We start from the raw sequence: 21,025 nt of genomic DNA on the forward strand, positions 1-21,025 counted from the left end.
CTAGATCATCAACCCTCTGCCACTCCCCCCAAACTGTTTGCAGGAGGCTGAGATACAGGGTCTAGGTCCCTACCACCCAGCACAGGGCCTGGCACCTGGCAGGGGATAGGGGCCCTTGGCTGGAGGGCCAGCTCAGTGAAAAGTGGCTTCACATCCCCAATTTCCAGGTGTTGCCTGGGCCCACAGGGAGCTCTGGTCCACCAAGAGCTCCAGCAGAAAGCCCAAGCAAGACACTGCACTGAAGACTCCCCACCAGAGGGATATACACAAAAGGGGAGCCCCTGCCTTGGTAGTCAGTGTCTTCACTGCACAGTTGAAAGGGGGCTGTGGCTGTGGGGAAGTCCCCAACCTCTCCTCTTCTGGTACGTTTCAAATTCCACCATTAGCATCAAGTGGGGAATGGATGAGAGCCCCAGTTCTGGGGGAGCTTTGCTGTATGCTGTATGTTGATTGAGAATCAGAGACCCAGTCAGTCCTCCATGGAACATCAAGAAAGCACAGGGCACAGGGCACAGGGCTGGTGTGGGCAATTGTATGCATGGGGAAAGACTGAGAGCTTTCAGCAGTCACATGGGATGACCCACCCTGGCCTCCAAGTGGGGAAAACAACCCCAGCTGCTCCTGTGGCCAGGATTGGATGACTTAGCATGGAAGCCTGACTGGTTGGGGGCAGGGGGGTCCCCAGGTGGGAGAGGTAAGTTCATACTCTTATTTGCTCCCCACGCCTACCCATTGAAAATAAAGTAATTTTGATCAAAACACAACATGGAAGCAAGGGTTCCAGTGTTTGTTTAGGCCTCAGGATAACCAAATCAAGGATGGCAAACTACATAATTCATCCCAGAATTGAGGCATACAAGGGGCCTGGGTTGGAGGCAGGAATTCCAGGCCCAGGGAATAGCCTGATAGGAGGGGACAGAGGTCCCCTCCCTGGAGTGACCAGGGAGGGCCACAGGTAGGTGACCTACTGAGGCCAGGAAGAAGAGGGAGGGTGGAGCCTTGGCCCAAAAGTGAAAGACTTCAACAATAGACCAGGGGAAGTATTTTGGTAGGGCGGGGAGAGGGCATTACCGGGATGCTGAGCACAAAACAAGAGTTCTGGAAAACTCGCAGGGGCAGCCAGCATGCTGGAGGCTGCAGTGACCCCCCCCTCCGCCTTGCACAGGGGATGCAGCTGGCCACCTCACCTTGGGTGGTGACCATGGCATACATGAGGGCCCCAGCAGCATTGGCCTGCACCTCCTCCACATTGTCCTTCAGCAGGTGCACCAGAATGGGGATGACGTCATGCTGCCACACCTGGTTCTTGCCGTCCAGAGGAATGCTGGGCCAGAGAGGGGACAGCTGTGTGATTTCACTTGACAAAGAGGAGGGGGCTGGGGAGCCTAGGACCACCCCAGGGGACAGCAGGAGAACTTGTGTTGGGACCACCCCTGGGGGTCTGGGCCTGGCCGGGGGTACCAGGGCGCAAGTGCTGGTGTGAGGTTTGGGTCTTCCCCCCATGCTGGGACAACCTGGGAGCACAGCACGCAGCCACCGAAGGCCAAACTGCATAGGAGCCAGGGGGTGATGGAGACTGGCCCTAAGGTATCCCATGAAGAAGAAACCAGACGTGTTTCTCCCGGCCCTAAGATGGGGAGCAGCAGGACCCAGGGACACTCATTTTGACTCCATGCAGGAGCCAGAGCTGCCAGAGATGGGCTAAGGCACAGAAGTGGCAAGCTGCCAGGGAGACACCCGTGCAGAGCCACCCTCGGGGGAGAGGACGCTGTAAGTCACTTCTAATCCTGGCACTGTATGAAGCTGTGAAAATGAATGTGCTGGGCTCCCCACGGGCTCCCTTTGGGAACTTGATCAAAGATGTAGAGTCTTGGGCCGCGCCAGCAGGGATTCTGTGTGTTCGTTCATTCCCACGGCCAGGGCTGACGAGCACCTTGGCGGGACCTAGTCCGGGAGGCGGAGACAAGAGCACAACTGACCGTGGGGCTGGATGATTCTTTGTGGTGGTGGCAGTCCCATGTGTTGTGGGATGCTGACCAGCATCCCCGACTTCCCCCAACTCGATGCCAGGAGGGCCCTTCTCCCTCAATTTAGAACAACCAGAAATGTCTCCAGACAGTGCTGTCTGTCTCCCAGGGGACCAAAGCTCCTCTGTTTCGAAGCCCTGCTCTCCACCAGCAACCAGAGCAAAGCCCTGTCTTCAGGAGCTCCCCTGAGGGGTGACATATGAAAAGGAGGGCATGGTGAAAGACACAGGCAGGACTGGTGGAGGTCACCACTTTCTAGAGCAGGTAGGTCCTCAGAGGCTTCACTGCAAGACCTCTGAGCAAAGTCCAGATGGTGATCGATCTGGGATGGGGCTCCGGAATCTCCACGTTCACAAGCTCCCCAGGGTCTGGATCGGGGGCCAGACCTGTCAAAATGCTGGCCCAGGTCTCTAGAAAGAATGCCAGCTGGAGGGACAGTCAGGGCTAGGGGAGGCACAAGGCGCCAGGATGTAGGCAGTGGCCATATCTAAGATATAGACTTGGGGGGATGAGGGACCTCTGCCCTCAGAAAACTTCTCTGTTTGGGATCACATATGTCCTCCCTGCCCCCCATCCCTCCCTTCTCTGAGGCATTGTGCTCCCTCAGTTTCCAGGCCAGGATTTAGACTCTGATCCCGTGTGACCCTGGGTCACCAACGACTGGACACATATGCCCTCCGTGTCCTTACCTATAAAAGGTAATCACCCCCCTTGCAAGAGAACCGCTTGTAGATAATGACTGGCGTCTATAGACAACTTAGTAACTTCGAACATCACCACACTTCTGTGCTTGCCTTCCTTACAAGGAGGGGGGACAAACCATCTTGCTTTGCCCAGGACTGGGGCCTTCTTCTGGGGATATGGAACTGTGAGTGGTAAGCTCACAGGCCAATAGGACAGTGCTCCTACCCCAGGGGACAGGGAGCTCTGGGGCAGGCTGGCTCCCTGGGGGGCCGGAAGGCAGCTCAGGTGCCTTCTCTGAGCCTAAGCAAAAGGCTCCAGGCTGGCCGCCCCTGCCCTCCCCACTCCATCCGCGCGGACCCAGGCTCACCTGACTGCAATGAGCGTGCGGGCAGCTTTGCTGCGAATGTCATTGTTGGCACTGAGGAGCTTCTGCTTCAAGAAGGGCACCACACCGCTACTCAGCGCCTCGGTGGCATCCACCATCAGGCAGGCGGCCAGTGTGTCCAGGAGAAGCCCTTGGATCTCTTCCTCCTCCCTCTGAAGCTTCCACACCAGGGAGGGGATCAGGCCACTGTTGACAATGCCCTGGGCTCCTACACGATGGGAAAGGGCACTGAGGCTGGGCCAGTCACCCCGACCCATTCTGGGCAGCAAGAGCGGGGAGGCGAGGCCTGCAGAGCTGGTAGGGGAGAGGAGATTCGCAAATGCCCCTGGCTGCCAGACCCCTGAGCAGCTAGCAGGAGTCTGGGGATGACAAGCTAGGGTGGATACCACACAGCCCTGGAGGACCCCCCAAAGTGCCATTGGTCACCTGTAACTGGGGGGCGCGGGGGTGGGGGGAGAGCATCAGCCTTCAACAGGTGCTCAGGAGCCTGAGAAGCAGCAGCCATCCCTGCAGGGCCCAGGCATAGGAGGAACTACCTTGCACAAGAAGGAAGGTGGGGGGAACAGCCAACCTCCTCCTTCCTACCTACATCTCTAAGCCACTAGAAACCCCAGATCAATCTTGCCAGCCCTTGGGGAAAGGAAAAAGCTTGGAATCAAATCTGAGGCACAAATGAACAGGCCACCATCTTATATACAAAAAAGAGCTGTGCCTCCAACCAGAGGTAGCAGGAAATCTGGCCAAGGGGGTCTAAAAAACCCACAGGAGGGGCACCTGGGTGGCTCAGTGGGTTAAAGCCTCTGCCTTTGGCTCAAGTCATGATCCCAGGGTCCTGGGATGGAGCCCCGCATCAGGCTCTCTGCTTAGCAGGGAGTCTGTTTCCCCCTCTCCCTCTGCCTGCCTCTCTGACTACTTGTGACCTCTCTCTTTCTCTGTCAAATAAATTAAAAATATCTAAAAGAAAAAAAAAAAAACGCAGGAAGGGGGGCTCTACATAGCAGCGTGGCTGGAACACCAGGACTAGGAGAAGGTGGGGAGGCGAGGCTCCTCAAGAATGGGTTCCACTTCCCTCCATTCAGTTCCTTCTCCCTCCTGAGGGATGTCCGAGGGGAACCCAGAACCAGGTCCAGGCAGCACTCCTGAGGGGCTCAGCTACCCTGTATTCAGAACTGCTCCCTGGGGAGTGAGCAGGGCGATGCTGGGGAGGGCACACTCCCTCTTCCCAGCGCGGCTCCCCCCATCCCGCCCTCTTCCTGGACTCCCCAGTGGCCCACACCACCCACTGAGAGGCCAAGTATATATAGCCCCCATGGAGGTGGCCATCAGCAACATCTCTCTCTTCCGCCTCCCCAGCTAAACCCTCTAATTTACTCTAGAGAGACAAATCAACAGGTTAATTAGCCTAAAGGTCTCTAAGTGCCAATTAGCACCAGGGATTTCCTCTTTGAAGACATCACTCCACCTTCCTCCCTCACTTCCTGAGGACATCAAATGGCAGGTGCCCCAGGGTGAGGGAGGTGGAGGGGCATAGATGCATGTCTGTCCAGTGGCTCCCTCTGCCCCTGACCAGCTTCTCATTGGGGTGTCCCAGTACAGCAACCAGCTCTGCCACATTTGTTCTCAGGGCATTCGCAACACAGGAAGAGCAGCTACCCGTTGCTTTAAGAGCACTGCACTTTTTAAAATTCAATACACGCAGATTTCAAAAAATGCCAGGCTTGGTCTCCTTAATGTATCCTGCTGTGTGATCTTAGACAAGTTACCTAACCTCCCGGAGCCTGTTTTCCTCGATATGCAAACCAGCCTAGCCGGCAAGGAGTTGGGCAATGCCAAGGGGTAATGATTGGTGGGAGCATGCTCCCTGGAAGGGACTATCACATAAGCCCAGAACATCTGGACCTAGCATCATAAGGAATTCCACCACCACTGAGACCCAGTTACAAGCAAAGGCATGTGAGGAGTGGGATGCAAAGACAAAAGCTGAACCACCCTTGCCCTGCGGGAACACAGCCCCTCTCTCCCCTTCAGCCTCACCCTCCCCATCAGGCCCCAGCCAGACCACACACCTGGCCTTCTGCTCTAACTCCACTGCCCACTGGGGCACCTGCCCCACAGGCTCCCTACCTCCCCCAGCCACTGGTCTGACTCTACCACAACTTGACCCAGACAGCTCCTCCCCAACTCACTGCAGGCAGATGACAGCTGGACTTGCCAAGGATTTTGCTGCCTGGAAGGATTTTGCATAGAGGGAGAAATTTCCTAGCTGGGGGACACCTGAGCAAAGGCCTGGGGATGAGGAATTTGTGCATCATCAAATAGGAGCTTGATTGTGGCTTCACTTGCACCTGGATCTGGGCTTTCCAGAGACCCCCTCCTCCCATAGGTGTTGCTGGGCACAGGCTCAGAGGAGGAGCGTGAGGAAGAGTTGAAGTCAAACTGCTGGAGGCCATCACCTCCACTGCTCCCTCCCTAGGTGAGGAAACCAAGGCCCAGAGAAGCAATTCAAGTGCCTGAGGTCACACAGCAGACCGGGGTAAAGCTAGGGCCCTGGGCTACTTTGGGTTTTTTTTCCCCGCAGGCATTTGTCTTGGGCTTCCACTCCTAGAAATGCTGAGCACCAGGACCCAAGTTCATTCTGAGACAGAGGGAGAAGATTAAAAATAAAACGCGTGCCGGGTGTGCCTCTCTACTCGTTCACTTTGCTTTTCAGCTAAAAGGAGAGTTGCAGGCCTGGCTATTTATAACTAACCCAGATCTGCAATGGCTTGTTCAAATTGGGGTTGGGGGGCTGCACATACCCCAAGGAAACAAAGTGGAGAAACCCACTCAGTCCTGCCACAGCCTGAGAATTGGTCAGCGGGGCTTAGGAGAGCAGATCAAGCTGGGAGAAGAGCCAGAAAGGATGGTGCTATGGGCATCGAGAGATGAGCAAGAAGCCACCACCCCCATCCTTGGGTAGTGGGGAGACAAATGGCAGTCGGCCAGGACCCGTCATGACAACACAGGTTCGTACTCAAGTAGATGAGGAATTCCAGGGTCTGAACATGCAGGAAGAGAGGCCCAGGCAGGCTGGAATCCATGGGGCAGCAGGGCAAAGGTATGAGGTATATGTACTTGGGGAAGGCCCTGGGTCTGGCATGGCTGGTGCATCAGGATGGATTCATTGGCTGATGGCCAAGAAAGCTCCACCAATCCCTCTGGAATTGAAGGGACATGATGCCCAGGGCACAAAATGCCCTGTGGTTGAGGTTTGGTCATTTCCTGGAGGATAGCCTGATAGCACCTAGAGAGGCCGCTCGGCCATCTGTCCCTGCTGGATTGGTGAAGTATGAGGCTCAATGAACAGGGCCTTCCTCTTTCCATCAAAAGGGTCCCAACTGTTGTCTCCTGGTCCTGTTTTCCTGGCTAATAAGGACTGAGGACAGAGTGCCAGCCCCTGCCTCAGAGCATCCAGACCTCACTGCAACCCACCCACCAAAGGTTAGAATCATGTGGCCCCCATTCCCTGAATTGGTGGCATGCCAACACACCCCCTTCCTGTGCCTATCTCTGCTCCTGGGGACACATCCCTGTCCTTAGCTTATGTGGCCTCTCATAGCATATGATGTGGCTGACCCCATCTCACCTCTCAAGACACTCTATTCCCAAGGTACCAGGACCCTCTACTCGCTGGTTCCCAGCCACCTCTCCCACTGGTCCACCATCTGCTTAGCAAGCACCATCCTTCCTCCAGCATCTCCTATCATGTGGGCCTCCTGTATGGCCCCCGCCCTCCCCACTCTGCCCCCCACTCCATCCCTCTATCTTGGCTGCAGCCATACACCTGCTGTCGCTCAGTGATTCTACAACTCTAAACTGAACTTGGCTTCATGGAGAATCTCTGCTTTCTTATTTTCTGAGGGCTGACTAGTTGACATTTTGTTACTTGATTCTGTATATTAGGACAATGTACATTAATGGGACCACACATACAGCAAACAAATATGAAGCAAAACTTGTCATCCTCCTTCCCAAATTTAAAAAAACTAATCCTAAAACTCTCCAGTGGTTCTTAGGCTGACATCCCCAATCTCACAGAAGGGCCACTAGCCTGGTGTGACTGTCCCCACTCCAGCCCTGTATTCTGGCACCCACACCTGCTTACTGGCTCCAACCCACTCCAGCTGAGCTTCCATGGGTTCCTGCAGGCATCATGGCTCCATCACACCCAGTGCATTTCCCACCTTGAAACATGCTTCTCCGCTGCCCCAGGTCATAGGCCACCTCCATCCTGGTGTCTCCCAGTGCCCAGTTCTCCCCCTGCCACATGTCTCCAGGGCCCTAGTGGGTCTCCTCCATGAGGCTGCACACAACTATAATGGTGGATTATTGCCCCACAGACAGGAAGGTCTACCAGGCAGGGGTCTAAATCCCAGAACTGTGCCTGTGCAGAGGAGGTCAAAGTAAATGATTGTTGTATGAAGAATTGCGATCGTTGGTGGCCACCAGACTCAGGTGAGGGAGGCAGCAGCAAGCCCTTTTAGGCTATTTCATGGGCTAGCTGCTGATCTCACCCTGGACTGCAGTAGAGGGTCACCCTACACTGACCTCTAGGCTTGCCCACAAACAGCTCCATTCGGACCTTGATCCTACAACAGAAACTGCCCTTACCCCTCTCTAATCCTGTGCCCACATGTATTTCCCCTCAGAATCACTCTCCAAGGACCCTTTACTAGAGTCCCCCTTAACAGGGAAGGAAACTGAGGCTCATCCAGGTGAAATAACCCCACCCCAAGGGTGTACAGGCAACAGAGCCCAGTCCATGCTTCCCTCCTACCCCCTCTCACCTCTGATCCACACCAGGGCCGGGCCTGTGCCTGCCATCTAACTGGTATCACAGCCATTGGCCTCTGAGTGGTCCTGTGAGCAGAGGCCCAGTCTGACCCAACCAGGGGGGTTGAAGGCACACACCCAGAGAAGCCCCCCTCCATTTTTGGCCACCTCCCTTTGGTTCTCACTGGCCCCCCCAGCAAGCACTGTGCCAGGTCTAGGTTCGCCTCACGATGCCCATCACTAGCATCTGTCCTGTCCCTGACAGTTTAGGTAACTTATTCACAGGTGGGTATGTCAGTCATGGGGTGAGGGTGGGGGGCAAGTAGTGCAACAGTCGCCATCTCAACATCTCCATCTCAACAGTCTCTCATCTCATCCTCAGCAGAGGAAACATTCCCAGAGCAGTAATGGAATAATCTTGCAATGCCACAGTGTCCAGCCTGCCGAACCAGACCCCTAGCCCTGCCTTCTGACCACAAACCTGGACTAGGATGACCACCCAATCTGCCCCTGTCAATGGTCAATTCCAGTGCTCCTGCTCAGTGTGGGGTGATCCTTATAATGTGCCCATGAGGATGTAAAGTGATAAGGAAGGTGTTAACTGGGGGAATCTGACATTTTTACCAGGGATGCTCTAGAATACAGAAAGATTCAGGTTATAATGATGGAAAAGACAGAGGCATTAATATCTTGGCTCTCTGGCCAAAGTCTTTTAAGCACAGGAGTGAAGGGCCCTCCTGGCTCTGAGGCCCACAGATGGGCTCCCGCTGAAATTGAAAGCAAAACTTGGCAGACTGGCTCAGGTGCATTTTGCTGGCCATGGGATGACTTCTACCTTCTACCAGCTTATCCAAGGCGGCAATGGGGGATCCTGGTCTTACCGGAGCCGGCTGCCTCCCACCTCTCTGATCTGGGGGACATATCCTGGGCCCTTCTCCCACTCCTCCTTTTCAAGGCAACCTTCCGTAGCCAGGATTGCCAGGGACCCTGAAGAGCCCCTACACGTTGGGGGAATGTGCAGCAAAGATGACTAATGTCCCTCCCATCGCTGCACCAGCCTCACCGGTGTATACCTTAAGGGTTTGCATAGCCTTTTACGCGTTCTAGTGGACTGTCGAGACAATTCAAAGAAGCCGGTGCCACTAGCCCCACTTTGCAAAACAGGCTCAGAGAGGTCAGTTGGTTGCCCAAGGTCGCGGAGCTCATAAAGTGCCGAACTGCGTTCGAATTCAAACCCAGGGAGACGAGCGGCTGGAGGAGGGTGCCTGGGCCATCCGACACTCTTAGGCTCAGTCTCCGGCTCTGCGAGAAGCGGTCCCGCTGGGTCAGCTCCGCGGCTTCAGCGCAGCAGACTCCCAAAGACGCCGGTACGGGCAGCGCGTGCCGGACTGCGGCGCGCCGGAGCCACGGCCCCGCCCCTACCCGTTGCCATTGGACCTCACATGCATCCGTCAGCCACTCCTGCCCAATGAGAAGAGAGCCGGCGCTTGTGGCGGGGCGGTGGCGCCCAGCGCGTGGTCACCGACAGGCGCGCGGCACCCCCGCCCGCGGTTGGCCCGGCAACGCGCTGCACTCGCGGCTCCGCCCCCTGCCGGCGGCAGCGCTGCGCGGGGCGGGTGGACCCGCGGGCGGGCGGCGGGCGGCGGGCGGCGCGGGAGAGCGGGCGGAGGGAGCCAAGCCGGCCGGAGGGTGTGCGCCGCCCGTGGTCCGGTCACGTCCCCGCGCGGGTGCCGCCGCCCGCGTAGTGCGGAACGAGGGCGCCGCGGCCCGCGCTAGCCGCCCCGCCCCGCCCCACCCGGAGCAGCTCGGCCGATGCACCGTGCGGCGGCCCGGAGGTAAGTGAGCGGACCCGCGGCCGCGGCGCGCAGCAGAACCTTGGGGTGCTGGGGGAGCGGCTGGGGCGTCCACCCCACCCCCACCCGGGGCCCCGCCCGGGCCTTTGTGCTAGGGATCCGCCCGGGCTGGGGGCGCCGGGGAGCAGCGAAAGGGATGCCTGACCGGGGTGTGGGCGACCGGGACGGAGATGTCCGCGAGGTGGGCAGGGGGCGACCGCAGGCCCGGCAGGTGCTGGGAAGGGGCACCACTCGGCCGAGGAGCCGGAGGGATGGGGCGGCTGCGGGCCCGGGAGGTGGGCAGGGGCTGCCAGGGATGCCGTGTCCCCCCCCCCGCCCCCCCCCTCCCAGAACAGCCGCGGGTGCGGAGACGGGGCCAGACGACCTGCAGGAGAGGCTCTGAGGCGGGGTCTCTCTCCCAGGGGAGCGGGGAGGAGGCGACCCTGGGCGGCTGGAGCGCCGACGCGTGGCCTTGGCTGAAACGGAGGAGAGGGCCCCGGAGGCCTGGGCCCCGGGCCGAGTGGCTCGCAGTTTTCCGTCATCGGTCTTGTAGAGAACAGGTTCCTTGGAGGCATTTAGAGCAAGAGATGAGTATCGACCTGCTGCGATTGTCATATGTTCCTGGCTCAATATTTTTTTCCCTTAAAAGGCGGTGGGGGTGTTAGGGGGTGTTGGGGGGAGAGATGTAAGGGCCTCTGAGCTGGGGCTCCATATCCTGTGGGAGATCCAAGGGGGCTCTGTCTGCAGGGCGGTGCTGAGCCTGCCTGGGTGATGATGGCAGGAATCCGCCTAGGCCAAGAATTGGGGTTCTCTGTCACAAGAGAGAAGAGGATGGGAAGGCAGTGCTGCGACCAGGGTTCCCTGGAGTCCCTGTCTCAGGATTTAAGGACCCGCCTGGTAGGCGAGGTCTGCCTGTTTTGGTGAGGCAGCCCAGCCCCTGATGGGCTCCCTCCTGCCCAAGTGATTTCCCTGCCCTGGGGACTCACTCCTGCTGCCTTGGGTTCTGTCTGGAGGAGGCTTCTTGGCCAAATTCAATTAAACAAATATTTACTGAGCATTTGCTCCCCCAGAGCCTGGCGCTGAGGTGGGAGTGGACTGGGCCTGCCCTCCCAGGACTGACTCACCACCCCACAGGGGAGAAACATCTCTGCTCAGATAACCCAAACCTGAGCGTGGATGCTGGTGGCCTCTGGAGGGACCTCAGAGATGACCTGGGCTGGAGTTAGACAGGCTTATGGGCAAAGTGACATTTGAACTAGAGCTTGAAGGATGTGAGCACAGCTGGGGTGGGCACTGTGGACAGAGAGGAGAAAATGGACCAAAGCGCAAAGAGGGCACTCAGGCAGTTAGGTCTGGCAGGAGCATAAGATGTGCTTGGGAAAGCACAGATGGTATGGCGGGAAGGGTTGGTGGGAGATGCCCAGGGGCTGACGGAGCTGGGGAAATGGAACATCCCATTTCTTGTTAGCAGTGGCTATTTGATGGAGGCCACAGTTTCTTCACCTGTAAAGAGGAGCAGCTCTGTGACCTAGGGGCTGGTGTGGGCCTGGGAAGAGCTTGAAAGACTCCAGTTCTAGGCTCCTTGCAGCCTAGGACTCCCCTTCCAGGCACCTTGCCTCATGGAGAGGGTCAGGGTACTGGATTAACCAGCCTGGCCCACTTCCTAGCCAGGATGGAGAATGAGATTTAGCTGGTGACTCTGCCCCTTTGGGGCGTGGATGTTTGTGAATAGTAATCAAAGAGGCTTGAGAACCTCCAGTTAGGGGCTGATCTCATGGGATGAAGTGGTGTGGCTTCAGCATTCCTCGTGCTCCGGGGATAAGACTCTGACATTTGATTTAAAACTCTGGTGTGTTCCTCTAACAGACGTTGATCTTCTGCAACAGGAGGTGAATAAGACATAGTCTCTCTCCCTTGGAAGGCCAGTATCACTTCCCACCCTAGATCTGCTTGCTTGCTTGCTCCCAGGGATGTTTTCACTCTCCCTCTGAAGGGGCTGTTTATTACTTATCTGTGTAGCCAATCCCCCAGCCCCCAAACACACACCTACTTTAGTCTTTTCGCCAAGGCTCATGTTGCTGTGGTGAAAGCAGGGCCTGCCTGTCCCCGTAGGGGCACGGACCAGGCCAAGAGGGACAGAGCCGCTTCACTCTTGTCCCTGTTGCCAGGCCACATTCTGGGCACCTGCTTTGGGATTCTAGATTTGGGACACAGAGTGAATCCCTCCCTTTGACCCCAACTTCTCAGCTCTTCTGTTTCCTGGAATCTCAGGAATTCCTTGGTCCAGATCTCAGGAGCTTCTAGGGTGGTTCCAGGAACTTCTGGGTAACCAGGTGGACTTGGCAAGGCTACCCAGACCCCCTGTAGGACTCTAATGGGATAGAGAACAGCATGGTGGGAAGGCTGGCCTGACACTCAGGGTGTGGCCTCAGCAGCCTCAACCTAGCTGTATGGTTTTCTCATGGGTACACACATGTGATGACAGTGTGTACTGTGCCTTCCTTCCCTGGATGCGAGGATGAGGTAGCCCTGTACTGTCCCCTTGCCAGCCCTCAGAAGACCTAAAATGACATGTGGCCCTAGGGCATTCTCATTGCTGCTGACTATAGCAGGGCTTGCAGGAACTCTGGAAGAGGTAGATTAGCACACTGCTCTCCCACAACCCCAGGAAGGAAACCTGGGGTAACTGAGCCTCCAGGCGCAGGCCAGCAGGCACTGTGGTTGGCAGGAAAGAGGGCAAAAGGAAATGGATAGAGGCATCAGGGCAGATGCTGAGGACAAGCCCCACAGTGGTGGCCTGATACAGCTTAGGCAGACCGGGGAATGACATGGGAAGGCCCAGACTCCCCTGGGGGAGGGGAGAGCCTCCAGGCAAGGCCTCCAAAGACATGGGTCAGGCCCTGGCCCTGTCACTCCTATCCTGACTAAGTTCCTTTGTCTTCATTCATCAACAGAGCCGAGAGTTCCCTGCCTGGTCCCTGTACCAGTCCCTACGTAGGTCCTCCCTGTGGATTTCGCCCCTTTACACAGGTCCACACTGGCAGGGGAGATGCTTCACAGGAGTAAACTCACAGGAACTAACCACAGGGACTGTCTGACCACTCCTGGAACACACAGGAGATGTCAGCCCTCTGTCCAGAGCCCGAGGTGACGGAAATGGTTCGTGCATACATTCATTCCTTTGGGTAATATTTACCAGAACCTGCCGGGTGCTAGGTGCTGTGCCAGGCACGGGGTAAGGTAAGGAGCAGGACAGACACAGTGTCTGCCCTCATGGAAACTCAGGGAGGCTTGCACAACACCTGTGTGACTGACTGCCAGGTAAGGTAGGTGTCATGAAGAGAACTAAAGAAGAGAGTACAGGGAGGGAGGGTCAGGGGGCCGCTGTGTGGAGGGGCCATTGGCATAGTACCATGGAGAGCAGCAGGTGAGCTGTGACTGATGGGGGGGAGCATCCGGAGGGAGAGGGCAGGTGCCAAGGCACTGGAGCTGCTGGGGGCCCCACCAGAAAGCCAGGTAGCCAGAGCCCCATAGGGTGGGGTGGTTTATGGAGTGGCTCAGGTAGGACTCTGCAGGCCCTGGTGAGGCAGGAAGCCCTGGGGTGGTTTGGAGCAGAGAAGAGATTCAAACTACTTCCACTGTTAAAAGACCTGTGTGGCTGATGGGCATGGGGGCAAGACCAGAGGGCCATGAGGGGCCGTTACAGCAATTGGGGGGAGGAGGCTGCTGACACAGGGCAGTGGAAACAGTAGGGGTCATGAAGAGTGTTGGTTGAGGATTTATTTTAAGGAGGACTTGCTGATGGAGAAGAGGCAAGGACAGCTCTGGAGGGATGGCAGTGGCATTGGCAGAGAAGAAAGACGCGGGAAGTTGGCAGTTGGCTTAGACCCTGGTAGACATGGCTGTTATGTGGTGGTCAAAGGGGAGAGAGCGAGGCTGGAGGTAGAAACCTGGAGTCCTTGGCACCAGGTGTGTGGGACTGGCCAAGGGTACTTGGAGATCAAGGGTAAGTTGGTCTAGAGGGACTGAGTCAGGCCTCGAGGCCCTCACCACTGAGAAGATGCGCTGAGAAGGAGCTTCCAGAAAGTAGAGATTTAGAAAGATGGATGAGCAAGTAAGGTAGAAGCACTATCATGGTGGCAACATGATGGGGGACAGGTTGCTGCCAAGGGGGGTGGGGGCAGTGCGGAAGAGGATGTTCCCAAGGGGGCGGGTCTCTAGAGGCAAACATTGAGGTATGTGTGGGGTGCGTGTGGACTAAGCAACATGGTGGGTAGGTCCAGCTACATAATTTGTGGGGCCCTTGTTAAGTTTTAAATCTTTCAAGACAACAGAGCATTGGCACTGGGAGGGCAGTGCCATGGGGGCATGTGGGCTGTGTTTAGCACTTGGGGCCACTAGGGTCAGTCGGAGCCAGCCTGCGAACCTCACCCTGGCCTCCTGTGAGTGTTGCTTCTGCCCTCTCTGTCCCTTGACCCCCTGTGGCCTTGGGCAGGGGGCGCAACTTGAGGGCTGAGGGCTGGGCAGTCCGTTGGAAGGACCCAGGTGAGCATGGCGGGTGGCTTCACACAACAGTGGCTTCCTTGAGTTCATCTCTTTTCCAAAGGAATCTGCTACATCACAGAGTTTTAAGTTATTTGCTTCTAAATTAAGGTATAACTCTCTCTTAGAGACATCCCTGGAGAATCCATCAAAAAGTGCTAAGAAGCGAGACTGTTAAAAACCACGGTGCAGGGAGAGGCCTCACAGTGTCAAGCCCCACATTCCTTCCAGCAGCCTCTAACCAGAAACACACTCATCCCTGAGGGCTCGTCCAGGCTGACCGTGGCTCTCCCGGCAGAACGGACAGTGGTTTGAGCAAACCTTTCCGAAAGAGACCCTGCCTCCACTGACAGCCTTCCCCAACCCCTGGGATGCAGAATGCTGCAGACCAGCTTCTGGGACCTGAGCCCTAACACCCTCAGCAAGGCCCCATGCCACTCTGGGTCATGGAGGTCAAGGCTGTGGTGTTGGAGCAGAGGACAGTGGGCTCAGTTGTGCACATTTCCCCCAGAGCCCAGACATAAGCATTCACTGGGACAGCAGCGGGATCTGCTGTGGAGTACAGCGGGCAGGTGCCTTCGGCTCACTTCTACTACCAGTTTCTCCAAGAGGGGGCTGAATTCTACCTCAGTTTTGTCCTCACAGTTGAGATGGAGACATGGGGAGAAGATAGGGTGGCTTTCCCCGGTGGGTGGTTGCGTCTATTTGCCCCCTTAGCATTCATCATGACGTCACCTACTACCTGTCTTATTTGTGTTTACCATCTCTCCTGAATCTGAATGTAAGCTCCAGGAGGTCAAGACCTCTGTCTGCTGTTTCCCACTGTCAATCGAGCCCCCAGAGCCTGGCCTTGCCACAGTAGGGTCTCAGCAAATCACCGTTGGAGGGGGAAGTAAATACTGGTGAAGAGACAGGGCGAACAGGAGCTTTTGTGCCACATTCATGCAGAGGCTGGGCACCCCCAGATGGCTGGAGCCCTCACACTGGAGAACCACTGCTCTAGCTTAGTCCTCCACTCCCCAGTTATGCTTTTGGGTCCCCAATGTGTGATCGGGCTTTAGGTTTGACAGACAAACACAAACCACCTACAGAAGGACACCACTGGCTGGGCGCCAGTGAGGCCCGACTGTGGTTGACTCCCAAGCCAAGACAGGTGGCTGTCCAGCTTCTCAAACTGCCATCACAGACACAGGTCCCTGCCACTGGAAATCAGAGGCCTCTGGCTGACACCTGGCCCTGCAGTGTTGGGGTGTGCCTGGATGAGGCCTTGGTCAGACATGGGCATTTCAAATGGTCGTGACATGTGGCATGTCCATGGGAAGCTGTCCTAAGAGAGCAAGTCAAGATCCTGGCAGTAGGACAGGCAGTAGGCTGCCTGGAATTAGGACCCCAGGTGACCACAAAAATGGTGTTGTAGCAGTGAGGACAGTGCAGGCAGAAGGAGGGAATGACAAAGGAGGGTCAGGGGACCATCCCGTGGGGTCAGGTGGTTGTGTCAAACCTTAGCCATGGGGCGGCTCACGCAGCTTCACCAGGGCGAACATGGGAAGTTGCTCCAGTTGCCCAGAGGGACTTCTGAAGACCCTCCTTGACCAAGGGTTAGAGGACTTGACACCTACAGCCTTCACCCTGGCTCCATCAAGTCCTGATGACCTGAGCTAGTAATACCCTACCTCTACACCCCCTGGCCTCCATGGCAGCAGGCACCCCTACCCACCCTATCTTCTGCAACCAGGCTGTCCCGGCTGTGTGCAGCCTCTGGCCTGTACCTCATGTCCCCTCTTGCTTCCTGTGGCCCCGTGAAGTAACCACCAGGACCCCAGCCATCCAGACCACCAGCCTGCCCCATCAGCACATATGAGGTGCAGTGGCCCTGTCTCCAAGCTGATCTTCCTCCAGCGTGGTCACCCTCCCTCACCCACTCCGTTACCTCTGATATGCTGTGCAAACATATTTCTCGATAAAATGCTGGGAAGAAAAATAATTAGAGTGTTGCTTCCATTATCCAATTTTTGATTAATCAAACTCTCTTTGTCCTCGGCCAAAATCTATTCATTTCCCTTAAACACTGGGCCAGTGCCAGGCATCGATTTCCTGATAACACCACGCACGTATGCATGCACATCTCCAGCCCTGCCCCACGCCATGGCAGGGAGGAGGGCGTGGAAGCACTGACGGGGCTGTCTGTGCCCCAACACCACCCGCCCCCTCCAGGAAGCCCCACAGCCATGCCACACCCATCATCCCTGCCCCAGCCTCTTGAGCTCCTCAACTGGGCTCAGCTCCTCTGTGGCCTGCATCCTTGTGTGTGGTAGTCCTGTCTCGCTGGCTGTTCTGGGGCTCTCCTGTGGCAGGTGAAGAATGGAGGACCAGTGTTGGTAGGGGGAGTGTGGAGGGAATGGCCGCTGTAGCTGCTGAGGCCTGGGGCAGAGGGTGAGCGGCAGCCCCAGGCTCTGGCTTGTCACTGGCACAGCAAGGCTGGGGCTGGATGAGGAGGCCAAGAGTGGGGACCAGGGCTTGTGAGGGAACCTCAGGGTCTTGAGGTTGGGGTAGAGTCGGGATGGGGGCAAGCTTTCAGTGGCAGCAATGGGAGCCCAGTCCTGATAGGTTTAGTAGATGAGGGGACATCCTGAGCCAGTGGCTCAGAGGCAGAGCAGTATCAGAGTTGGCCAAGGCTAGATGGGAGGGGGCCACACATCTGTGGTGTCCATCTGGGGGAAGGCCAAGGGCCTTTCTGGAAAACTTCCCAGAAGTCCCTGCTGTCCCCTCCCAGTGATGAGTTGGCCCTTCCCTCACTCAGTACAAAGGGCTGAGGTGGATTTTTCAGCACCTGCTCCCTGTCAGGTACCTGTGGGCGTGTGGGACACATCAGTGACAGACCAACAGCCCCTGCCCTGTGAAGCTGGCGTTCTGTAAATGTGAGTAGGGGAGGGCAGTAAATATGATAAGGGAGTTATGCAGCCACGATGTTAGAAAATACAGTGTTGTGAGACATTTGGGGAGTCATAAATAGGATGGGCAGGAGGGCACCTCTGCGCCATTTGGGGAAAGGATGGATTGGCTCTCTAGACAAAGAGTGTTCTAGGGGGAGGGAAGAGGCCCTGAATTGAGGTGTGGATGACACTTGAGAGACAGCAGGCAGGCTAGTGCTGCAGGGTGGAGTGGGGGGAGCACACACCCTGGGGCCCCAGACTCTGGCTCAGAATTGAGGTGGCCAGCCATGGGAAGGTTTTGAGCATAGGAGAGATAGATTCTCTGCCTTGTAACACGACAAGGATCCCCCTGGCTGCTGGGGGGCGCAGAGTGCCGGGGCCAGGAGAGAGAAGGGGTGTCTGAGAGGTCACTGTAGCAGTCTCCAGTGAGAGGCTGGGGGCTGGGAGGTAGGTGGCTATTTGCAGACACAGGGCTCTCCTGAGGCCAGCCCTGACCCGAGGCTCTGGATTCTGTCAGAAAGGGAGCGGAGTGGGCAGAGGGAAGGCAAGCGGTAGACGCCACAGGTGCCCTCAGATCCCCTTCCCTGCAGGCGCACTGTCCCCCACCACATCAGTGTTACCTACCTGCTCATGGCTGCACCCCTTGCCTTGGGCCCTGGGAGGCTCTGCCCTATCCCTCGAGATGGGACAGCCTTGATTTCATTCAGGCTCCAGAGTGCCCAGGGATCAGGCTGCACTAAAAAGGCATCTGAAACCACACCTCCGCCTGGTTCCCTCCCTGGCCCCATTCTGTCTCTCCCTCTCCTGAGCTTGCTCCCTCAACCAGTCATGGGCCCAAGAATCCCCATTTCAGGCTCTGCTTCTTGAGCACCCCATCAACAGGTCAGAGGCTGCTGCTGGTTTGCAGACTCCTAGGGGTGGCTGGGCAAAGGTAAGAGGGCAGGGGCCCCAGACCCACAGCCTGCAGGCTCGCATGTGTTCAGGAGGCTGGGGAAGCAGACGGTGCAGTAGGGCAAGGTGAAAACGGGAACAGATGGGAGATAGTGCTCACCTTCCAGGTGGGAAAGCCAAGAAAGGAGCTGCAGGGTGGTGGCAGGAGGGGCTCAGGGAAGGAGCTATGCACTTGCCTGGCCCATAGAGTCCTCAGCAAAGAGGGTCTGGCCTGGGGGGTAGCCAGGGTGGAGGATGGGATCTTGGGCCACCACACTCAGAGGCCGGAACTTGCAGGGCAAGAGACTCAGTGAGGTTAAATCAGAGTCTCCACCCAGGTGCTTCTGGGCCTGACCAAAAGTCACCAGTTACCTTCGCTACAGAAACAGGGAGCCAGGCTCCACCCCAGGCAGCAACCCCTTCCACTCAACTTTCAGGGCTACGTGTCTTCCCTGCCCATCTGGGCCTCCTTCCCCCTTGTATGTTGAACCTTTCTGTTTTTATTTATTTATTTGCTCCTGGCCCAGAGAAATCTCTGGCCTGATTTCCTCCTGAGTCAGTGTTCCTCAGGCCACGCTATCACATCTCATCTGGTCAGCCTTCACGCTGTGGGCATCCGGAGCCACGGGACAGTATGATGCCGCAGGGAAGGGCCTCCCTCCTCATCTTCAGCGGTACCCTGAGGCCAAGAGCCTGCCTCACTGGGGTAGAGCCATTTGTCAGGGCCTCTCTGCAGCTGGGGACACGGTGCACTCAACCTCGGTCCTTCTCCTGTCCACCTGCCTCTGGCTCTGAAATAAGCAGGGAGCTAGGAAGGGGCCAAGAAATGGGGGGCTACTTTTAAGGGAAGCCCACCTGTAGGGTGCCAGTGCCAGGCCAGTCGGGCCAGCTGGGCGGACATGGATAAGCTAACCCACTAGCCAGGGCCCTGGTGGCTGTGGGGAGGCACCAGAGAACCCATCGGTGTGGAGCCACGTTTCCCCAGCTCCAAAGTGTCTCACGTGTGCACATGCTCCCGTTTTTCAAAAACGCTGTTGTGATAAATGAAATGATGGATCATTTACAAACTGTATAGAAAGCATGGTGCTCAGAAACCCTCTTACCCCCATCACCAATACTCACTGGATGAATAGGGGTGTTCTGTGCTCACTGGAGAATGTGCCCTGCACTTTGGCACCCACCGCTTAGAGTCAGTGGTGTCTGGCCCAAACCTGTGGGTGCCATCCATACTTGGCATTGTGACTGCGCCCTTGAATACTGTACAAGCTGATGAAATATGAACGTAAGGGGAACTTTTGTGGAAACTCAGTGGATGCTCTGGAAAGCCTCGGTAAAAGCTATGATTGGGTTTGGTGTAGGCAAGACAGCAGTAAGACGGGGACAGAGAACCATGATAACCCAGGATTCAGGTTCCGGTTACTTTGCCACCACACGCCACATGGAGAAAGTCTACTGGATGTCACCCGTAGCGTGCTGTGGTTTGAGAAGGAACAGTGACAGCAACTCCAGCAAGTGAGCCTATGCTCTGAGAAAAGATGGCCTGCCCCCCAAATTGGGGGAGGAGTTTATGATTTTCTGTTTTAAGTTAAAATGCTTAAAGTTCAGAATCATTTCTTATGACTCCCTGCTTTACATCGTGTTTCAATATGCCAACCAGCCAGCAGTCCCAACTTTGGTGACAACTTTTGGTCCTTAACAGATCTTAAAAATATACCCATAATTATGGTATATATAATTATCTATAGGGTTGGTGGTATTGTTGACAAGAGAACAGGGAGGGGTAGGTCCCTCTACTTAGAAAGGTTGTCTGTGACAGACAAGGGCTGGGGAAGGGGCTGCTTGACCACACTGGAGAGCTCCCTCCTGGACAGGCCAACCTGGAAGCCCCTTCCTCAGGACCACCCCAGGGAAGAGGGCCAGGAGTAACTTGCAGGCAATTGGGTGTTCCTCAGCCTGAGGGAGACCAGGAGATGCTGGTACACCAGGCAGGAGGGCCAGGGTGCAGAGATGCACTGTCTCCCCCTACACCCTGCCTGGGCTTCTGTCTTATTTTCAGCAAGAAGAGAAATGATCAGGATAGGCTTGCGGGGGCGGGGCGCAAGCTGGCTAGGGCAGGAAGGGGCAGGGCAAATTGCCAGGGGTGGTAGGAGGGGAAGGCAGAAGGGTTCTGGAGGATCTTGCCTACAGCTTGGGAAGGGTGGGCACAGGCAGAGGGGTCCAAGTGCCCTGCTGGGGTCCTAGAGGGCCAGTTTGGGACAGCAGTAGACCCTCCATGCAGGCCCCCAGTCAAGGTCATGTGAGGTAACGCACTCAGAAGGGAGTTCTGGGAAGCTTTGGAGCTGTGAACCAGTAATTTTTGGTCTTCGTCCATCTACCCATCCATCTGTTCTGCACATCTTTACAGAGCTGGTGAGGGAGAGGGAGAGGGAGAGTAAGGTGGGCCTCGAGCAGGAGGCCAGACCCACCCAAGGGCTTGGTGGGTATGCTCAAGGTAGGTGCGTGCAGGCCTGCCAGCAGCCCAGAGGCCAAGGAAGGGCCAGTCCTGGGTGAAGTCCAGTCCAGCATTGAGCCAATGGCACACAACACTTCACTCAAGATCACACAAGGCCAGGTGGCAAGTCACCACTGAGCCTTTCAGGCTCTAAGGGGGCCCCCTGTCACTGCAGTGGTCAGGGAGCCCTCCCAGGGAGAGAGGATCTTGCCTGGCCTCAGAGGGAGATGTTTTCAGTGGGGTGGGGTGGGGCGGAGCACTGTGGCATGGGAAACAGGAGACACAACCAGGGAGGCGGGGACCAGGCTTCTGGCAGGGGTCACAGGAAGAAAGAGATGGGGTGTGGAGCCAGGTTTTCCCTAGAGGGTAGCTCCTAGGAGGGTGTTATA

The 21,025-nt window shown here is 56.6% G+C and overlaps 2 protein-coding genes across 3 annotated transcripts in view; one reads left to right on the top strand and one right to left on the bottom strand.

Moving 5' to 3' along the window:
* Positions 1-21,025, bottom strand: part of RSPH14 (radial spoke head 14 homolog) — an 80,013-nt gene that overhangs the window by 901 nt on the left and 58,087 nt on the right. For both annotated transcript variants that reach the window (XM_013051270.2, XM_004742449.3), the window contains exons 5-6: positions 3,079-3,304; positions 1,188-1,324 (exon numbers count right to left, since the gene is read on the bottom strand). In XM_013051270.2, the coding sequence (XP_012906724.1) occupies positions 1,188-1,324; positions 3,079-3,304 (363 nt within the window). The remainder of the gene's footprint in view (positions 1-1,187; positions 1,325-3,078; positions 3,305-21,025) is intronic.
* Positions 9,514-21,025, top strand: part of GNAZ (G protein subunit alpha z) — a 52,116-nt gene continuing 40,604 nt past the window's right edge. The window contains exon 1 of the mRNA XM_045065235.1: positions 9,514-9,743. The gene's annotated coding sequence lies outside the window, so the exon portion shown is untranslated. The remainder of the gene's footprint in view (positions 9,744-21,025) is intronic.

This window comes from Mustela putorius, unplaced genomic scaffold, assembly GCF_011764305.1.
Source record: "Mustela putorius furo isolate JIRA1106 unplaced genomic scaffold, ASM1176430v1.1 tig00003858_pilon_pilon_pilon, whole genome shotgun sequence".
NCBI classification, from domain to species: Eukaryota; Metazoa; Chordata; class Mammalia; order Carnivora; family Mustelidae; genus Mustela; species Mustela putorius.